A 22,303-nucleotide genomic window follows, 5' to 3' on the forward strand; every position below is an offset into this window, starting at 1 on the left:
TCCAATATGTGTTTGTGAATAACATTTTCAAGGAACTACAGAGCATAGAATTGTATCGACATTTACGTTGTGTCGTCATACGCGGTGTATTTTCACATACTTTGCGTTAACTGATATTGGTGTCTAATATTCATAATAGTTATAAACATTCAAATTTTTAGTGGATTTTGCTTATTTCTAGCAAATTTGGAATTTCTAATGATGTCAAAGTTTTTACTACTCCTTTGCTTTACTGCACTCCACGTTCTGGGTATGAATTTTCAAATACACTTTTATTTTTTCTGCAGAGGATTATGAACATTTTCTATGTATCGTGAAATTATATTTCTTGTTTCTACTTTTCCCTGAAACACATATAACTTATAAGGTCTCTTCTTACAAAATTACATCAGCTGTAGATTTATGGTTTAATTTTAATTTTATTATCTTTATTATACATTATTTCTCATTAACGTATTTACGATATTAAATACAACATACTGTCTTGTGATAAAATATTGTAACTTATGGTAAAATTTTAGAAATCAAAGCTATAATAATAAGATATTTAAAATTATCAAATTAATTAATTAATAAGAATTACTTTAACAAATAAATTATTTTCTATGTAAAAATTCAGATAAAAATATTACTTAAATTAATATTTCGAAATATAGTTTGTATTATTCTTATATTTCCTGCAATAAATTTTGTATGTTATAGTTTAGAAATAAAATTATATTATTTCATTAATCTAACTAAAATATTGATACAAGCAAAGATTTTGGCAATTCGTATTTACATAAGTTTTTATTATTTATAGTTCTTAACTCTTTTATTATTATATGTATATCAAACACTAAACGATGTTCATAGGATTAAGGATCTATATTGATGAGTTGTCAATTAAGTCAAATTGTATCAAATATGTATATGTGGATAAAAATATGTGTTACATTGAATAAAATTCAGTACCATAAATCTCCTGAAAATTTTAGAAGTCTTGGAAGTTTCGAAAATCTCAAAGGTCTTGGTTATTTTAATAAGTTTTGAAAGCTTGTTGTATAGTTGATATTTTACAAGCATTTTAAATGCTCTAACCCAAACAGTATCATTGATATAAAATATTAAAGGAAGTCTAGAAAAATTGGGATATTGGAAATGTATTTATGTGAAACAACTTTCAAGACTTCATATAGAGCTCAACTTCATAAATAAGCAACATTTTAGTTAGAGATCATAGTTTTGAACATATATTAAAAACATGTATGCACTGTGCATGTACACAAATTATACAATGTTCTGAATATTAGCATGATGAAATTATGTATATCCAATTTATTATATTAACTTAGAAGTCAATGTAAATGTGTTCAATTAATTTGATTATATTTCAATTTTACAACAGGTGAAGGTCAAGAAAATATTTTATCTAAAAATGAAGGTATTCTCACTAATGGAACATCTTTACAAAATGAGCAACATTTTGAAACAAATGTTCCATCAAATAAGATACTTTCCCTGATACCTGTGTCAGCTCCTTTAGACACAAACAAAAATAAATTAAAGCCAGAAGAGGTTTTAACGACTCAAAGTCCTATCCAAACTCGTACAGTTATTTCTAATGATCACCAATCATCTGCTGTGTCACTAGATACATCAGCCACCTTAAGTTATAGAAATGAAACAACTACGAAACAGATTTTACATACAGCAATTAACCCAGCAGTTATACAAGCTACAGTAAATTCTACATTGTCTTCTGATACTGCTGGGAAGTGGGTAGTTGGTAATGGAACAGACAAAGCCTGTATTGTAGTACAGATGTCTGTGGAGTTTAATATCTCTTATGTTAATGACAACAAAACGGTTTGTATTATTTAGGTGCAGAATATATTATATTATTTAGACATTATCATGGTATATGACAAATTAGAATATATATAATATATATTTATATATATATATATATAATTCTCACCACAGTATAGCGAGGTCATAAAATCAATTTGGTATGAAATGAACATGTTTAGATATAGGGATAAATGAATCAGGGCTGTACAAAGATGCAAAGGCAATATGTTTTATATTGTAAATTATGTTAATTAAGTATAATTTAATATTTATGTTAATTATGTTTATATAAACAAGGCCACACGTTAATGGTTTCATTGATTCTGACATATGTTATTAAGATCATTATTCTGAGCAATTTCATTTACCCATATAACTATTGTTCGACTTTAGTCTCCAATATATACACCAAAATATTTTTCATATTATTGGGTTGGCAACTAGTTTGGGTTAGATAGTAGAAAAAAAGAAGTAATTATAATTTATATACAATTTTATAGGAATAATGTAGAAAGGAGAAACAGCAAATCTCATCGATTTTATATTGACTTCGCAAGTAACATTGTGCTGGATATATGTATAGCAGAATTTTTGTTTCGTCGGTAATAGGGCTTTAATAACCTGGTAATTGCATTTTCTAATATCATAGTTGCAATTTTTCTAATTAGTACTAATACTAGAGTACTATAAAATTCTATATAAACTGTACTTATCTCCTTTTATCTATTATATAACCAACAATTGATATATATATTTTTTATTATAAATATTATTATAAATAAATATATACATATTTATTATATATATATATAAACATAAAAGTTTCCAAAAATTTATTTTATGAAATATCAGGATTATTGTGAAATGGTGCCATATATTTTGGACTTCACAGAGTTAAAGTTATGAAGACAAATTGGACGAACTACTATGTCATGACCTTACAATGACTTAGAATTCAGAAATTTAGGTTCAATCAATAGAAATGTTAATATGGAAAATTATATTATTTCGATCAAATTATACATTCAAAATAACTTTAAGATTATTAAATAAATCCAACGATAACGATAATACCATTTTGTATCATACACTACAGTTGTTGATCGAACCTAAATTTCTGAATTCAAGATCATATTATAGTAAGTCATTGAATTCATCTGCTATAACTTTGTAAAGTTCAGAATACATATATGATGGCATTTAAAAAAATCAAGATGACTGGCTTTTCATTGAAAAAATTTGTTTGGATATTTTTAATATCCAAATATGCGGCGGACCCGAAACTCATTAACTTTTGTCCAGAACATTTTTTTGGCAGATTATCGGAAATGTTTAAAAAATAGTGATTAATAAAGATGTGCAAGTACCCGAAATTACTGGTTGGTAAGATTGGTGAAATTCGGGCGAGCTCGGGCTGGAACCCAAGGCATACGAATATTCGAGTAGCTTAATCAAGTCGGATAGCTCGATCGCCACGGTTAACCCGATACATTCGAATTAGATCGGTAAAAATCGGCCGGGCTCGGACTAGCTTTTTCATTACTCAAGATTCGATTCGGAGTTCTTATTGTAAATTTGAAATGAATCATATATGTTATAACCTCATACATTTTTAGTGATTAATCCTAGAGGACACACCTTGTATATGTACAAATTCAACTATATTTCGGAAACTAAAGTCGAGCGACAGTTATATGTATAAATGAAATTATTCAAAATGTTGACCTTTGTAATATATAATCAAAGTCACTCAAAATATATAATTACCAAATTTATATTTGTACTATAATATCTTTTACTCGTTATTCAATTTATTGAAGTAATAAGAAATATTTTTTTGTCTTTTTAATTGTAAATGGAACATCGTCAGTCATAAATCATTATCATTACTATTGCATAAATCCTTAAAATAGAATATAATGTATGATTCTCAGTGGCCCTGGAACCAAAGATGTCACTCGATGCTGCTTCTTGATATTTTAATTTGAGGTTTCACTATAATTTGGTACATACTATACTACTGGTGGAAGAAATATAGCGAGATTATACCTGCAAAAATTAATCAGATGTTAAAACATACATATGTATCTCGAAAATCAAACTAGGCAGCAACTCGTGAGTCAAATTAGGAATTCTTTGTGCTATAGTATATTTAAGAAAATTGTTTATAACATACCATTTGGAAGGGGGGGTTTTAAAAATATACAATTTGCTACCTTTTATACATATTGCAAATAATGCAAATATATATTACAAATAACTTTTACAGATTAACTTACAAATGACATTGGCAACCTAATATTCAAACTATTTTTATAGATGCAATTAGTTTAATTGTCATCATTTAATACTTCAATTTGCGACGTTAGTATATCTCTTTCACCAATAGTATATTATATTATTTAAATAGTAATTGCAAGCTTTTGCCAATAAATTCATATCTGGTTATCATTGAATGAAAAATTTATTTGGAACTTCAACATTGTACCTTCATTTTGAAATAATCTAACCTATCATAATCTAACTGATTATTGAATTAAATTCAAATAAACTTGTCCTAAGGACAGATTAAGTTAGGTTACGTTCTTTTATTTTAAGTGTTAAAGTTTTAAATAAATTTTTCATTCAATAATAACCAAATGTTACGCCATACATATATCAACTTTATTGCAAAATGGATCTCTTTTGTGTCGTATATTTAATAATTAATAACTTTATAAACAATAACGAGCGATAGCTAAAAGTTCTTGAGCGTTAATAAAGGAGGTGTCCTTGATAACACATATCAAAGTAAAGGTCAAGGTCATCGGATCTGCCTCTCTTGAAGTCAACATTTATCTTGAAAATATCCATTGCCCATTTATGGGTCTTCTTTCCACATAAAAATTGTGTTTGTCCGCGAATTCGCAGGTTGGAAGGTAATCATAATCAGTGAAAATTCGTGGTTTCCATTTTAACGTGTTTACCGCGATGCGATACACTAGTCTTTCACCCAAACTCAACACTACCAATATTTCCATTGCACATTGTTAAAGCATGAAGTATTTTTCTTGAAGGGACAATATATTGTTATGAAGAAATGATTTTCTTTAAGATCATATTTTCAGAGATTTCTTAATTGACAGAAAAAGATACGCTAATGTTAATACACATTGATATACCTTTTTATACAGTAAATGAAAGATTTCCTAAGTAAGTTATTAATGTACTATTGCTAAATTTTTTTTGATATTGACAATATTGGCTAAAAAAATTATATCAAAGCCATTTGAAAAGGTGAATGTTCCATATCATTGTAGAAAAAACGTTTTAATCATCTTTAATATCGTTTGAATACTATCTACTTCTTATTTAGAATATTTATGTTAGACTCTGGAAACCAAAACAGTCTTGGTTATTGTGGCAACGAACATCGTACATGGTGTGAGCTAAACGAGTATTTTATTGAACGCTTATTGTGCAATTAAAGATATCCATCATTTGGTAATTGTTTATATCGAAACAGGTATTATTTAATGATCTAAATTAATAAAATATTATATTCAATGAAAATTAATCTTAAGTGAGAATGCAAAGATGCAACACTTTTGTAAAAAAGGTATTGATATCTGTTTATATTGTTTCATTTCATATGTAACGAGTTTCGTGGTGTGGGGTAAACCTCGCATTTTTGTCGTTTCAAAAAATGTCTCGCAACAGCAACTATGAAAATTAAGTAAAATTTCGTAGTGAACGTCTTACCACACATTGTTAAACAGTTGAACTGAAATAGATTTATTCATTGAGGTAAATTTAAAATTGATGAAAATGTTTTGTGAAATTGCACAAAGGCAAAAAATTTTTGAAACTAAATCCTTTTTATGTCAATTTGTTGGTTTTGAATGTTAGATTTTGGAATAGTTGGACGCAATTCATTCGGAGACATTACTACATGTATTGTAAATTCAAAGTGTTGTGGCTTGTAGTATATTATCAATACTAGTATATCTTTATATAGTGATATAGTGTTCGGTTTTGACGTACTGATAATACGAGGACTAATTTTAAGAGCAGCCTAATGAGATGTCGAATAGAATTTGTACTGTCTCGGCGATTCTATAGGATTAATCTGGTTAACGAATAATAGGAAAAAGAATTCTAGTCCTATCTCATTAGATATTTAATTGACTTTGATTAACGTGATGCGAAGTAATGTTATAACCTTCAAAGTTCAGCTCCTTATAAAGGATCTTTGGCGTAACTATTGCTACGATTTTTCAGGCACTTCCAATAATGTGATAAAAAAATGTTTCGAATGCAAGTCAATCAGCTTCCAATAGGGTGAAAATTAGTACAAAGATAAGAAATTTCAAAAGGGATAAAAAGTCAAAGTCACCTTGACTTTTTTAAATGACACTATATATTTTCAATTTCATACTATTGTAGCTGATATTAAGACAAATTCAACAACCTATTATACGAGTTCTTTCAGATTTTACACAACTATTTGTATTTAATTTAATAGTTCATATAAAAATAATTATTAATATCTTTATAATGATCAGTTAGTACTATATTAATATTGAAACAATAAAAAATGTATTTTTTCAGAAATTCTTTAAGGTATTTGATATACCAGCAGACAATGCAACTACGAAAGCAAGTGGATATTGTGGCAAGTTGGAACAAAATTTGACATTAGAATGGTCTTCTAAAAATGTAACTAATGCTAGTATGACACTGCATTTTATAAGAAATGTAACTGAGAATGACTACTCTCTTCATCATTTGGAGCTCATTCTTCCACCAACAAATTTTCCAAATACTACACTAAGTAAGAGATCTTAATTATTAATATGTAATTTTGATATGTCTTAAAGCATTTCTAGTCATTCATGAGAGAGTGTTAGTAAGATATATTTAATTACAAAATGAAGCCATAACTGAAATCTGAAATAGTTTGAATAATAATTCAATTTTAAACCTGTTTCTTTTGATAGAATCATGTTTTTTATTGCAAGAATCGATTCAATTCGTTGTTCTTTATAAAAAGTATTGACATGCTTGTGCCAAAAAAACTGCTGGTTTGTGAGATACATCTGATTTTAATGAAATAACATATTTCAATATGAAAAAATCTACATATATTTCTTTCTACGAAATGAAAGAGATTGTAATACCAATTGAAGTATAGAATATAGTTTCATGCATATTTTTACTTAGAAGTTTGTAGAACAAAACAATGGGAGTAATAAATATCTCAGGAACTAACGATTTTCGTTTACAGCATAAACATCTTACTACATACTTTTTGTGTAGAATAAAGAAGTGGATCGATCAGTACGTTAAGAAGTATAGTTCTTAAGAAGAAATGTAGTTGACATTCATGATGTCAAATTGTATCCTCTACAATGACTTTTAATTTTTTTTTTAAACATTTGTTCGTGCAATAAGTAACATTCGAGGAATTGGAAGTCATGAAGATAGGTGCTTCAATCGATATTTCTATTTACGTTCTTTCTAGCTACAAAATGTAAACACACTGAGAATAATGTCAGTTTAGAAACTAAAGTATGTAACGTTTTAAGAGACCATTTCATTTATGGTCCGTGATTTTTGTTATGAGATTAATCTTTCCAATGTGCATAATATAATATTACAAAAAATATTTGACCTTGAAGCTTTGCTTCACAGTCAGTTTTGCATGTTACTTTTCTTAACCTAATCTTCAAACCACAGATGTAGAACCCATCTATGATAGTGGCGACCTTTCATGCACTTACATGTAATATACTACTACTTACTAGTTAACAGTTTTATTAAAACATGCATGCAATTTAAAGTTCATAATCTCCAAATATTATCAAATATTAAGAAATTTATTAAAAATTCATGTTTTAAGACTTTTGAGCAGGAGTGTACATTTATATATAAGTATGTATGTATGTAAGTAGATTTCATATTTTAACTTTAAAACTTTCTTGTCTTTCTTGTAGTTCTGTGGAACATCTGTTCGTATGTCGCTTATTTCTAAAATGTCTCTATCTTGATACATACAGTTGTATGTATGTTATTATCTTTTTTCATTTATACTAAGGAACAAAATACATATCTTGTAAATATTATATTAAGGCATTAGCTAAATCCTATGAATCACTCGTAAGTGATGGTAGATAACACTAAATTTTTGTTTCATCCTGATTTTCTTTTGTATCTCGAAAATTATTTATTAGTATTTATTACTATTATTATTTTTCTGTAACTAAACATGTTTACGAATTAAATTCTTAGGAACAAAAAAGTGTTTTTCTTATTTTCATGTCTTGAAAAGTAGAGATATATTCGAGTATTTTTTTCAAGCAAATAATATAAGTAGAAAATCAATTTATTATATTTAGTATTATATTTAGTACTGAAGAACGTGACAAAGACTTTTAAGCCAATCTCGTCAAATTGATTCTAATATATTCCTCTTCAAAATTTCCTCTTTGACTAGAATAATTAGCATTGGCAGTAATTACGTCATAAGTTGATATGTAGTCCTATCTGGGGAAATTTCAATATCTCAATAAACAACAAAATGGTGAAGGATTGATTTTTGTGGGGAAATTGAACGGTTTTTTTTTTTAAACAATAAACCATAAGATCTCTATGTAGTAAAGATAAATTTCTCGGAAATAAGCATTTTCTAAAATAATTGATCTCAATTATTTCTTATTTACTATAAATGAAATCGAAAAATATCGTCACGAGAAAAAATTCGTCTAAAATTTTAATAACAGATATTTTAATATATGATCTATAATTCAGCCAGATATTCTTGAGCAGCTAATATACTCATACAGCAACTTTAAGCATCCTTAAGATTGCCATTATTGCCAATATTGTTTAATTTTTCATGCGAATAACCCTCGTGCTGCTTTGTTGCGCTTGGAGCATGGTTTTGCCGATACGTTTCTTATTGGTATTTTTGTAATATTGGCAAGTACATTGCTTCGCTAATAATAATGTGCAAATGCTTTCATGTAACTCATATAACCAACAATGAGGATTAACAACAATTTAAACGGAGAAAATGCTGCAATGTTTTCGCTGCTTTCCGAATAATGATAATAATGTACAAATTCAGTAATATGTGTGTTAATACCATTTATATCTTGTTTGAATATTTTGTTTCTAAAAGATTTAGTTGCTACACAGTATATCCTTGCTGTTTGTAGCGTTACATGCTGAATATTAGTATACGGAAAATGCAATATCGTCACTAATTTTATAAGTATATGTTTTCATATTTCTATCTAAAGAGATAATCCTTTGAAACATGCGTTTTTAAAAAGAATGTAAGAAAAAGGAATTGATTTATTCGACCACTTACACTGTTTAATACTCCTTTATAATGACTTTGAGAATGAACATATCCATCATTGCATTTTGCTGTTTTATAATTTTATGTATCAATTTAAGAAAAAAATATCTTCAAATTACAGTATCACGCAAGATGACAAATTGATGTATTATAGTAACATATCCCTGATTGCAAAAAATATTGATTGAATGCGAATTAACTTGCTCTGCATAGTTCGGGACACAATATCTTCATAAGCATAACAGCAATTTGTATATGATACGATAGATAGTGTGTAAATTATTACGTATTGACGAAATATCATAAAACAGTGATTACTGAACACTTACTGTCGAAACCTGAATTTAGGTTTTAATATAATTTTAAAGAATGCAATAGTTTAGTTTCAATAATTAATTTGTTAGTAATTGAGAAATTGAGTATTGAGTGTTCTCTCTCTCTCTCTCTCTCTTTTTCTCTCGTTCGTTTACTCTTTCTCTCGATGTCATAGATAAATGTTTGAATTAATGAAAAGAAATGCGTAAACTGATAATATCTGATTTGTTAAAATTTTTCACTTGTAAGTATTACGTTGAATGAAGCAGCATGAATGAAGTACGCTTTCTTAATTCGTTAAACAAGAATCTGCCTGCGATATCAAGAATAAGATATTAGTGTCATATATCAAATGCCACTTTTATTGCTAGTATATATCTGAAAAACAAATATTTATATCTCAAAACGGAGAAAATTTGTATGAAGAATTGATGTATTTCACATACATACTTGCATACACGTGCGCACATTCAAAAGTCTTAGAATATTATATGGTACCAATACAAAAAACAATTTTCTAAAATTCGAATTCTCTTTTTCCTACTGTAATTCAAAAGTAAAATGTAGAGCCAAATATTAGAGTTTTATCAAAAACAATGAATTTGTTAACATTTTTTAAAACGTGGAATACATGAGCCATATGTTGGTCGGTCATCTAATCTTAAAATATCCATTATGTATGTATAATAGTTTGAGTAATGTAATAGATGTTAATACGAAAACTTTACGGCAATTTCTCAGAACTTGAACAACATATTCGTTAATCCTTTTATATCATAGTACATACATATAATTCTTTTATATCTTTACGTATCCTATGTATTTTGCCGTATTATATGAGTGTATCCTTCTTAACAGATACATCAGTGATTCTGGCGCATAAAGCACCTAATTTTGTGGTGAAAGTATCAAATTCCTACAGATGCTTGAAACAACAGACGCTCAACTTAAGACAAAATAACAGTAATGAAACATCTGGATATCTAACTATATCAGATTTACAATTTCAAGCATTTAAAGTAGATAATTCTACCGTTTTTGGTTTAGGTAAGTATAAGTATAAAATATTTAAAATACTTAATTGTATATGATGCAGAAATTAATTTATTTGTATAGTATATAGTAAATAGTGAAAAGGTTACTGGTAAAAGGATTAAAGAGTACTTTTATCAGTCAAAATAAGATAAAAACGAAAAATAAAAAAATTAAGGCTTTGATTACTAATAATAGACATTTAAAAATGAACCACAGCGGACATAACGTATATGTTTCAATGCAACAACACATGTTCGTAGCTTACTTTGCATTATTCACAGCCAAAAAGATTGTAAACATTCTGTACCATAAACGATTTTACATTTTATCATACATGTTATAGATTGTGCATTTATACACATACTTATAGAAATTCATAAAAAAATATCAAAATCACAATATATATATATATATATGTCGGAGATGAAAAAACACCGGAACCTCTCCTTGGATTCTCGGGAATACCGTAATGTCGTAATTTAGATTAAACAAATGTCACTCCGATTGTTCGAGATTTGTGATAGTGAGCTTGGGCTCGAGGCGGCGGCCGGTCGCCGAGCGTAGCCGCGGTCAAGGGATGAACGTTTTATCTAACAGGGGCACGGAGTGACTCTATACCTCTTCTTAGAGGAAATAGTCGTGGCGACACGTGGCAGTGGATATTTCAATGGTTTCTGTCCCGTGGCCCGCCACACGCAGATTCTATACTCCGGGTAAGATGATCTCCAGATGTCAACATACCTCCGCAGTATATGTTTAGCTAACGTGAGGACCCGCAATAAATCTTAAGATTTGGTCAAGCAAAGTCCTTCATATAGACAAGTAGTCTTTGTTGCAACTACGGGAAGATAGGAGAAACCTATCTTCCACGAACGATGTCCCCCGTCAACAACCTCCCCTCAAGGGCGGCTAGCATCTCTTTCAAAACGCCGATATGGAGATCGACCAATTAGCAACAGCGCTAATTTCCCTCACCTTTGGAACGAAAGCTTTCTTTGACGAATCCGAGGATCTCATGCCCTTAGACCCACCCATTATAGTTTTCCTCGACGGCATCGTCGAGACGGAGAGTCACTCTCCGGTACGATCTCGACGACGATTCAAGTAACTCTCGGATACGTAGTGATTGCCCCATACATTAACATTGAGTACAACTTAGACGCTAAAGAAGAGTAGAGTTCGTCATCCCGTTGACCGTGGATTCGTTATTGAGCCTAGGATCATCGTCATTAGCTTCTCGAGTATCAAATTATCGCGATTACTTGTCCAATTCCATCATGGTCATGTTTGCACTGGTAAATATCTCCTCTATTGCATAATGATCACGTCTAGTGTCAATAGGGATTCGTTTTACGCCCTTAACCCTAACTCTAATCGTAACGCCAACCCGACATATATATTATAATATAATATAATATATTTAAGATATAAGATAATAAACTGCAGAATAAGTGTGGTTGTATTGAGAATCGTCTTGATCCGATTAGATTGTCTTATATATGGTTCGTATAATGTGTCAAAATTAAATGATTGGGAGGACAGTATGGTTAATAAGATCGATAAACTTTTTTGTTTTTTTACGAGATATAACTATATGATTCCATTCGAAAAATACCAATAATCTTGAAATCTCGTAAAAAAATGACTCTAAGAGAAAAATATTTTTACCGTTACACGTATTCGTTGAAACAGTGCAACTTTATTATCAGAGGTTATTTCATACAACAATAGACAGATATTTAGCTGGTCCAACCTGTATATCCATTTGTGTAAGGAGATTTATCGGGTCTTATTATCAGGGACATATCGATCAATTTTTAAATATCTATAATAGGTCAGGTAGTGTGGAATGACTTGGATTTGGGTACAGTCGCTGTCACATACCCCCCTCCTTAGATTGTTTTTGGTCCTGCAAAGTTAACGTTTCTTCCTGCTGCTGTTGATCCTCTTTCTCATCTTGTTCTGATCTGGTTTACTCGTGAAGGTGGTAGGTTTCTGTCGTTGGTTAATTGAAAATTTTAACATTGCGGTGCAACGTGTCCCAATTTACCACATTTGAAATATTTTACTTGTTGTCGCTCAGCAAATGTTATACGTTCCGTTTTAGAAAATGACGAAACATTTTTGTTGATTGGATTATTACGTGTGGCAGGTAGTGGTCGGTTGCTTGTCTGTATCGGTCTGTTACTAAGTCGGTTATACGTTACTGTTAATCGAGTACCTGTCCTTCTCCATTCCTTTTGTTCTTCTCGTAGGTATCTTTCAATGTCGACGGCTTTCTTTTCTGTTTCGCTCAATGAAAATGGTTCATTTACTAACAGTATGCGTCCTATGTCGTGTCGAAGTCCTTTTAAATAAATTCGACTTACTTTTCTCGCGGTGGCTTCAATCATTATTCGTCGTGTAATCGGTTATGGATTTTTATTAGTTATTGCATACGCAAGTTTATTTAATATGCGGCGGAATCGGATATTGAAACTTTGAACAGATTCGTCACGTCCTTGTTTCAAATAGCGTAATTGTTCTTCGTATTCATCAGATGTTACTTGAATTGTTACGTTGGATTTCAAAGCGTCATGTAAATCTGCATAATTTTCAATAGGTATGTTACGAATACTTTGCGCGGCTTTATCTACTATTTTATCGACTTTAAAGGCTTTCAATAACAAATCTCTTTGTGAACAACGCATTCGCATAGCACGTACTTCTTTTATGAAATCTTTCACTCCAACATCATCGTCACCGTTTAAAATTGGAATGTATCTTATTGCGTCTTTCGCTGATAACATAGTCTGGTGTCGTGGTTCATTGTAGTCTTGGTATTCGTCATCGTTATCGCTTTCAGGATCAAATATTGTTTCGGATGCGCTCGCTACAGGTACACGATCCCTGTTTCTCGATTTCGCGGTTCCTTTTGTGGTGTTAGTTACAAATTCAAATCTTTGGTCATAATTGTTTCCTGACTTTCAATGCCTAACTTCAATTCGGTAACTGTTTTTCTTAGCAGTTCGATTTCTTTAGCGAGGCCTTTTCTTCGCTTGCTTGTTCGGTTAGTATTTGGATTTGTTGTTGAATTTCGGCGCTAGTTCTCGCGTGAATTTTGTTCTGTTTCTGTATCGCGTCTAGTATTTGCTTTAGACTAATTTCGCTGTCTTCACTTGTTGGTGCTTTAGACATTTTATTGGCTGTCAAAGATAGAACGTCTATATCGAACAAAAGAATTAAACTTTACCTGATATTCGTAGAATATCCGTTATCGAGTTGTAGGCTTCAGATTCGTAGATCGTGAGTTTGTCGTTGAGGATGACCTGTAGCCCAAGTTGAATCCTTTTTCACGTAGGTAGGATGTCCTTGTTTTCCCAACGAGCACTTTTCACAATCCTGGCAGGATCACCAAAATGTCACGTAAAATCGTCGTGATAAAAAAGGAAGAGCTGAGCAATAGCTTAACTTGACTGTCCTTTAATATTTTTATATGCTTTTATTCATCAAACTGATTAAGTACAATATTACAATAAAGTAGCGAATTTACAAAATATTAAAATAGTTGTTCAAATCACGGCCAACCTAACCTCAAGACTAGTCTCGTGGTCGAATGCTCGCAGTTTTTATATGTTGAGTTTGTAGGAGTTGAGGGGTAAGGAGAGGATCCTGAGTGCCCTACGTAATGGGGAAAATTTAGTGTTGGGCCATGTGCAAAGGTAAGGTTAAAGTCTAATGGTTCATGGTCAGGTAGTGCGGAATGGCGTGGATTTGGGTATTTGTATTGTAATACCCTCCGCGTGCAAATCAACACGTGGCATAAAGGCCTGTATGTGTATAAGAATTCTCTTCGTTTCTTTTCTTTCTTTTATTTTTATAGAAAAAATTAATAATAGTCTTTGATTATCCAAAGATTATAAAGAAATTCTCGACTTTCAACTTTCTAATTTCTGGGCAATGTGTTTAATAATTACATCTTTTGTGTCTTATTTTTGCCATAACTAGGTATGTTTTACCATTTCATCTTTACGTTAATAACATTACTGTAGAGAGAAAAAGAATCCCATGTAAAAAATTGATACGCTATAGAGAAAGTCTTTGGATATGTTTCTCAAATTTCTATACATTCCATATTGATCAAAAACATGAAAAATCAGTAAAAATAGCTTCTTGCTCTTAAAAAGTTTGTTATAGAAAGCTTAAAATATTTTGAACGATTTTGAAAATAAAAATTCACTTACTAATTGTAAAAACGTGTCAAAATCAACGAAAATTAATAATATTTTTTCAACTATAATTATTAAATTTGTTCAAGTGTATATTACTTAATTGAAAATTATATTACAAATGAAATTATGAGTTGAAAAAGTACAATTTTATTAGCATTAGTAATTATGCATTATATCTTTTGTCTTCGGGTGCAAAAATTTATATTACGTGAAACAAGTTTCCATTCTAAATTGCGTTAATTCTCACGCTTTCCGTGTCTCATTCTGTACGTCAAGATTCCACAAATGAATAAAGGCATATAATAAATGATAATTTGCAATATTATGTTATAAAATATATTTTATTTAATATAAAATACGAAAAATGCTAGAAATATAAATAATATGCAATGATTATTGTTTAAAACATCATTAGCGTTACTAATATTTATTAATTATATTTATTATTAATTTTCAGCTAAAGATTGCGCTTTTGATACACCGGATGTTGTACCAATAGCAGTAGGCTGTGCACTGGCAGGATTAGTGGTTATAGTATTGATCGCATACTTGATTGGTCGTCGTCGAAATCAAGCTCATGGTTATCTTAGCATGTAATGTTAAAATGTTTTTATCTTTAACTTCTTTCGTGTAATTCAATGGAAATTTCCTTATTTAGTTTATATTATGTATCGTAATGTTAACTGCAAAATTTGACGAGAAGTATTTCTCAAAAATTATACTTTAAACATTACAATTCAAAGATATTTAAGAAGTACTATCAACAGAAAAATAAAGTTATGTAAAATTTATGATTATTGCAAATCGTGTGTACGATGTTTTTCAGTTATAAAATTTTTTATTTACATATTCAAATAATAAAGTGATACCATATATAATGTGTACAATTTATTATTATCGCTATTGTTATTATCGGTATTATTAATATTATTATGTAACGTTGATTACTATTATCATTATTTTTATTAACCCTTTGCACTCGAGGACTTTTTCGGCCGGACGTAGCAGCTACGCCAGATGATTTAGCGTATACGTGACGCGTGTCTCACAGTTAGTGTAAAATGATTTCATATACAAATTACCTTACAAAAACATATTCTAATAATTTATCTATATTTACATCTTTGAAAATATGGTTTTGTAATATTAATTTCTATATTCTTTGTATGATAATTTATATAGCATTCACCAAGATGCATTCTTGATATAATTAATCTCATTTTTCAACAGTTCAAAATCAAGTTCATCTTCATTTGAGCTAATTTCATTTCCGAAAACCACTTTTTTAGGGTTTCTAAACTATAATACTTTTGCCATGATCGTCGAATCCGAACTAACGTTGGAGACGTTGTTACAATACCATAGTTGAACCATAGTTTAGGAGGGATATGGGATTAAATATTTTATCTCCATTTTTAAAGTCTAACACTTTACACTTCTTAACAAAGAACACAAATAGCTAAGGAACCAATTTACGAACCAATATTGCACTCTCATCAATTGGAGATGTCGAAATCTAGCATAAACTATTGTCTATTAAACTATTGTCTCTCGCTCGCCACTGGAGTTGCAGTACGGAATGCCGTGGTGATTGAAAGTCATCTCTCGAGTGCAAAGAGTTAATGGTACTATTGTCGTTATTACTATCAGAATGTTTTATTTTCCATGATTTACGTTACATATTGAACGCTTTAAAAAATTAGTTTATTGTTTATCAGCGGAAACATATTAGATGTTTGACAACAGATGGTAGAAATTTTGGGCACTGTTTCTATAAACAAAAATAACATGTAAGTAAAGAATAAAATGACTGTGATTTGTTTTGTAGTAGCTGTTAAGATTTAAAAATTGACCAAAGCATTCCTAAAATTTGATAAATCTTATACGAATAAATGCAAAGCAGTTTAGGCGATAAAGGGCATAGTAATTTTTAAGCCTAATAGCACATGCTGAGCAACTTAGCCCGTACTAGGAGACAACGATAATGAAACCGAAAGCAAGGAGGCGGAACCTGCCATAAACTTAACAAAAAAAGGTATTAAATGAAAAATAATAACACAAAAGATAACCAAAGACACTAACAGCAAAATAAGACACCCGAACCAACCAGCAGACAAACAATAACAATTCCGCAAGAAATACTCGAAAAGTTAAAGAAAAAAGAAAAGCGAAAGCAAAATGGCAAAAAAATAGAACTCGAGAAAACAAAAAACACCTAAACGAACTTGCAAAGGAAATAAAAAAACAAAATAAAAGAGCACAACAATAACGAATTCGCAAAGTTCATAGGGACGCTCCCTACACACGAGAACTCCAACTACTCCCTATGGAAAGCCATGAAAAAAAATAAAGAAGCCAATAAAACCAGTCCCATTGGCTACAAGAAAAACAAATAAAAGCAAACCCCAATAAATGCAACCATATTACATTCACGCTACGAAAACAGATACCACCAAACATCCTTCTGAACGCACATAACACAAACAAAGCAAGTCAAATACCAGGACTACACTTAGATACACAACTCACACGGAAACAGCGTACTAAATCAATAATAGACAAAATACAGACAACAGGGAGACAAAAATGCATTGGCTAACAAGCCGAAAATCCAAACTAAGCACAGAAAATAAATTAAAAATATATAAAACGATCATAAAACCAATCTGGACGTACGGAATACCACTATGGGGGACGGCAGCAATGAGCCATTTAAATAAAATAGAAACAATGCAAGCTAAAATACTTAGCACGATAGTAAACGGACCTTGGTACGTCAGAAACGAAGATATACGGAGGGATCTGGGAATCCCAACGGTCAAGGAAGAAATTAGCAGATACTCAGAAAAATACAAATCAAGAATAGCAACACACCCAAACCGGCTAGCTGCGGAAACGTATAAAACCATAAACATGGGCAGAAGACTAAAAAGGAAGCACCCAGCAGACCTCATAAAGGACATAACCTAGCAAACACGAGGATGGTACCCCGCTGGGGGTAGCCACCAACATGCTAATATAACTGTTAAAAAATTCTACCAAATGTCCAAATTGGACAAATTGTGAATTTCAATAAATAAAAAAAAAAAAAACTTTATCCGATCTCCTAGGTCTACCTCTATGTTTCGCTTCTCTCTTTGCAATATTAGCACCTTTGTTTTCTTCTGGTTGTTTTTTATCATCACAACTCTTCGATCGCCGACTACGTGATAAGGGACTATCAAATACCATATTTATACGTAAACGAGATATTTTATTCCTACTACGTTGGCTTAAATTCGCTTCATCAATTGCTATTACACTCGTTACTGCATTGTCATTTTCTATAGATTTACACCTATCGTTATCAGTAGCTCAGCATGTCCGTTAAAAGAACTTTCTTTTGTTGACGCGCATCAGTTGTTTCGCTTTCACTATCTGAAATTGATTTTTGTTTAATACCTCCTTTGTTTTCTTTGGTCAATTTATTTTCTACATTTTCCGATGCTTTTTGTTTATTAATTATTTGAGACTTGTCTTCGATTAATTTCGTCTTTAAAGCGCTTCGCAAAATTTTATTTGTGTTTGACTGTCTTGGTTGATTGTAAACAATTTCTTCAAATTTTAGCGAAGTAGCAGGCTTTACAGCAACATTATAAAGATTGCGCCGTTTACTACTATCTAACATAGATGGAGATAGACTTTTATCATCTTTATTTTCTAAAGACTTCTCTTGTGTATTAGCATCTAAATCTCTCGACATAAGATCTACTGAAGTTTTTGGTTCTGCACTGTCACAAGCATTTTTCGTTGTCATCATTTGGTCTTTTTCTATAAGCAAATTTTCATTACATTACTGTATTTTACACAAATTTTCACTCATTACTGTAAGCATTATCTTTTGCTTTTTGTACGGATTTTAATGATATATTTCGTTCAACGTTGTCTATTGATTTTGTATCATTTTCAGCAGTTGATTTACTAACTGCTTCTAATTCCTTCATTTCAATTTTGTTTTCTTTATTTGCATCATTGTCCAAAATATTTCCTATTGAAATATTATCCTTCTTGTTATGATCTTTCTCTGCTTCTCCTAAACTTTTACTTTTTTTATCAAACCATTCTTGTAAATTTTGGGTATCTTGTGACGAAGATTGTGACAAATCGTTATACAATGTTGCAATATCTTCTTTCCTTCGTTTCAAAGGCCCTTTTTGGTGTTCTGTCAAGCTATTGGCATCAAACATTAACTCTGTTTTAATGAAAATATAATCCTATGAATCGGTGTCAATTGATACTTCCTTTTCATAAGAATTTTCTACATTAGACTGCAATTCTTTTGAAAATTCTTTCAAAACCATCTCTTCATTTTCTACAGTAACGTCTTTTTTTCTCCAAGCTTTTGTTCAAACTATTAAGAACTAAGACTAACTAAACTCAAACTATTAAGAACTAAGCTGACAACTCCCACTAGTCGCTTTTTTAATAGTTTCCTGACTTCCAATTCCTAACTTCATTTCGGCAATTGTTTTTCTTAGCACTTCGATTCCTTTATCGAGGAGTTGACCCTCTTCGCTTGCTTGTTTGGTCATAGTGTCTATGCATATTTGCGTTTGCGCGTTTTCTTTTCGTAGTTTGTTTATCATTTTGATAATTTGTGACAGTTTGTCATCGTCTCTGCCGGTAAATGCTCTATCTTTCGACATCATTCTGAATATTTCCAACTCTTCCTCTAAGTCTTATTCAAAGTTAGGTCGCCTATCTCTATAAGTAAGAAATGAATCCAGCGTTTACCTTGAGTTGTTAGCTTCCGTAGATGCTTTATGCTTTGCAGGTTTCTTCCGGATTCGTTGATAGTGGATTTGTCGTTAGAGATGACCGTGGTCCAAGTTGATCCTTTTCCCGTAGGTTGGATTTCTTATTTTTTTTCAACGAGCACTTTTCACTATCCTGGCAGGATCGTCAAAATGTCACGTAAAGTTGAGGGTTGGATGATAAAATAAAATAGTTGAGTCGTAACGCAACTATCAATTTTTACTGACGATATTGTGGCGGAGGAAAGCTAGGGGTGGGTGTGTCTGAGGCCACGAGATGAGCTGATTCGTTAAGGACAATTTTGTTTAGGGAAGCGAGAGCGATAGACATTGCTTTTGATTGGAGCACAAGAACCCTGATGTACCAGGAAGGGTCTTAGCCGCCCTTGAGAGAAAGTTGCTAACGGAAAATATCGAACGTGAGAAAACTAACTTTCCGTATCTTCCGTAGTAAACAAAATGTAAAGAACATTGGAAATAGAAGATGCTTGTTTTTGGTCTGAAGGACCTTAATTATGAAAATGACAAGATTTATTGGTAAGTCCTTAAGACTATCGAGGGTACGCAGTAAGGATGCGTATACATCTGGATGCCATCCTGCCCTCGGTGTGTGGCCTGGTCTCTGTTGTGGATTGAGATTTGGTTTGATGTTACAACTCATTAGGCACTTTAGCGATATATTAGGTCATCCCATAAGTTCGTTTCGTTTTTCGAGCGGTTATATATGTTAAGATTGTTTACATACCTTTCAGTTTCATGAAAAAATGTAATCCCCCTCTCGTTGTACAACTTCTTCCCATTTTTCAAATGCATTGGTCCCTTATCACCGTCTGTTTATAAATCGACACGTGAAATGTATACACAAAAGTCGGCATGAACTTATGGGATGACCTAATACATTGTCGCCAAGTGCCGCCACATCTTTATCTCCATCATCAGACCATCGGATTTGAAGGGTGCTGGTCGTGACACTATCCCCCATAGTGGTAAAGTTAATATCATCAATGTATCGAATTTGAATAACTATGAGATGACCGATAACGCCCGCATAAAGTAATCACAAATTACTTATAAAAATAATTACAAATTTAATAAAAGATAATAACAAAGATCTATACTGAAGTAAAATTTTTGAAAACAAGCTGTAGTTTTGCATATGCTATTTTGAACGAAGTATTCGCAGAAGCTGTTTATTTAGATTCGTAAAATGTGATAGAAAGATAAAGGAAATGATGGCCGATAAATATAAACATAAACAGATCGCTAAACGATGAACAAAGCGGCCAACGAGTCGGCTATGGTTACACTTGTGATTTGTGCCTCTGTCACAGATGCACATATATAGGCCAGATCCAATGAGCTAGTAATGACAGTTTTTTGCAAATATTTTGGATAGGAACTAGGGTTGAGCAACAATTACGTGAATACCACAAATGTGTTTAGAATAATGGTCTCGACAGTAGGCCTCAAAATCCATGAAAATCTGTGATAAAGGCAAATTTCTAAATAATTGTATATTTTACCATTATCACCATTTATCATTTTTATAAACGAATACATATACAAAATAGATACATTACGTCAGAAATATTATTCGCAGCTTATCAACTACTGAAATTACTATTAAAATGAAATTTAGGTTTTATTATAACAAAAACATTATCATGAAGAAAGTAAATTTAATGTTAAACTTAAATATCATTCCACTGATCCATTAACATTCAAAAGGAAAGATATTCTTTTCTTCTCTAAAAGACTATAATAAACAATTAATTCCTCTTTCAGACGCAACTAAATTTAATTATACGCAATTCTGTTATTTTCATATTTGTCTATTTCGGCATGAACTTTTCTGTGGTACCGTATAATGAAGCTCTTGTAACAAAATAGAACATTTCTAACTTTATAGGTTCTTGTATGTGCTAGCGTAAAAACATTCGACATTTGGCCGCTGTTGGTAGCACTAGTTCGGGAACAACCGGAACCATAAGCGTCAGCGCTCTCATTTCCTCTTTGATATAATTTCGTCTAATAATACAGATCAATTAAATAAATGTGTATACATTTTTACAGCAATTTTAAATTTCGATAAAGATTATTAATGAGTTAAAATGGTCAAATGAATTATACAACTTTTAGAGTAAAAAATAACGGTATGTGTCTATCAAAAGTTTTTGTTAAAGTATAATTAATATATAATCACGTATGAACTTTTCTCTTTATTAAGATATAATTTTAATTATATTGTTATTTAGTTATTTGATATATAGTTTGTCGAGATATAAGTATTGAATACATCCAAATAATTACAGAATTTTGAAATTGACTATTGTATCAATTGTCTATTGTACATTATGACGACGCGACAGTATCTACTTACATATGTATGTTTGCACGGGTGGGGAAAATATGCTTACGTTTTCTGACAACAGATGACATAACCTAACCTATGCACCTGCGTATAGTTATGTATTAATATCCCCACTACTTAATAAATAAATGAATACAGCTAGCAAGTTACCACGGAAAATTTACGTTAAAAGACTTGACGTCTTCTTCAGACTTTTTCGTTACAAATCTGAGGTATGATAACATTATTCGTTTTTTACTTTTTCTTTTCCTATGTATCATCTCATATTATACAATAAGGTTAATATTATTTCTTATTGAGTTACATATATTCATAATGAATTCATTTATAAAAATTATATAAATAAAAATTTCTAGTGCTAATATCGTATCCTAAATTTTTCATTTAGTGTAAAATCATA

General features: G+C 30.9%; 3 protein-coding genes and 1 long non-coding RNA gene across 4 annotated transcripts in view; 2 read left to right on the forward strand and 2 right to left on the reverse strand.

Annotated features, from left to right (window-relative positions):
• The window catches only part of LOC100651610 (negative elongation factor D), a 48,898-nt gene extending 34,372 nt beyond the window's left edge, over nucleotides 1-14,526 (reverse strand). The window contains exon 1 of the mRNA XM_048410249.1: nucleotides 13,761-14,526. The gene's annotated coding sequence lies outside the window, so the exon portion shown is untranslated. The remainder of the gene's footprint in view (nucleotides 1-13,760) is intronic.
• LOC100650854 (lysosome-associated membrane glycoprotein 1) lies at nucleotides 2-15,614 on the forward strand. Its single transcript, XM_003399234.4, has 5 exons — nucleotides 2-250; nucleotides 1,388-1,848; nucleotides 6,424-6,646; nucleotides 10,352-10,540; nucleotides 15,197-15,614. The coding sequence occupies exons 1-5, from the start codon at nucleotides 199-201 to the stop codon at nucleotides 15,334-15,336; spliced, it is 1,065 nt and encodes a 354-aa protein (XP_003399282.1). The 5' UTR covers nucleotides 2-198; the 3' UTR covers nucleotides 15,337-15,614.
• A 5,734-nt stretch (nucleotides 15,615-21,348) lies between these two features.
• Nucleotides 21,349-22,016, reverse strand: LOC125386045. The gene is made up of 2 exons (XR_007225872.1): nucleotides 21,913-22,016; nucleotides 21,349-21,560 (listed from the first exon to the last, which is right to left on the reverse strand). It is a non-coding gene; the product is annotated as an uncharacterized LOC125386045 (long non-coding RNA).
• The window catches only part of LOC100642857 (protein angel), a 31,758-nt gene continuing 31,431 nt past the window's right edge, over nucleotides 21,977-22,303 (forward strand). Inside the window, exon 1 of the mRNA XM_012314131.3 lies at nucleotides 21,977-22,115. Within this exon, the coding sequence (XP_012169521.1) occupies nucleotides 22,032-22,115 (84 nt within the window). The 5' untranslated portion in view covers nucleotides 21,977-22,031. The remainder of the gene's footprint in view (nucleotides 22,116-22,303) is intronic.

The sequence above is a fragment of the Bombus terrestris genome, chromosome 11 (genome assembly GCF_910591885.1).
Source record: "Bombus terrestris chromosome 11, iyBomTerr1.2, whole genome shotgun sequence".
Lineage (NCBI taxonomy): Eukaryota > Metazoa > Arthropoda > Insecta > Hymenoptera > Apidae > Bombus > Bombus terrestris.

Bases quoted from the DNA above. Each gene is read 5' to 3' on its own strand.
- LOC100650854 (XM_003399234.4), top strand. From the start codon at position 199: ATGATGTCAAAGTTTTTACTACTCCTTTGCTTTACTGCACTCCACGTT. The intron at 251-1,387 runs GTATGAATTTTC...ATTTTACAACAG, and splicing joins TACTGCACTCCACGTTCTGG to GTGAAGGTCAAGAAAATATT. The intron at 1,849-6,423 runs GTTTGTATTATT...GTATTTTTTCAG, and splicing joins ATGTTAATGACAACAAAACG to AAATTCTTTAAGGTATTTGA.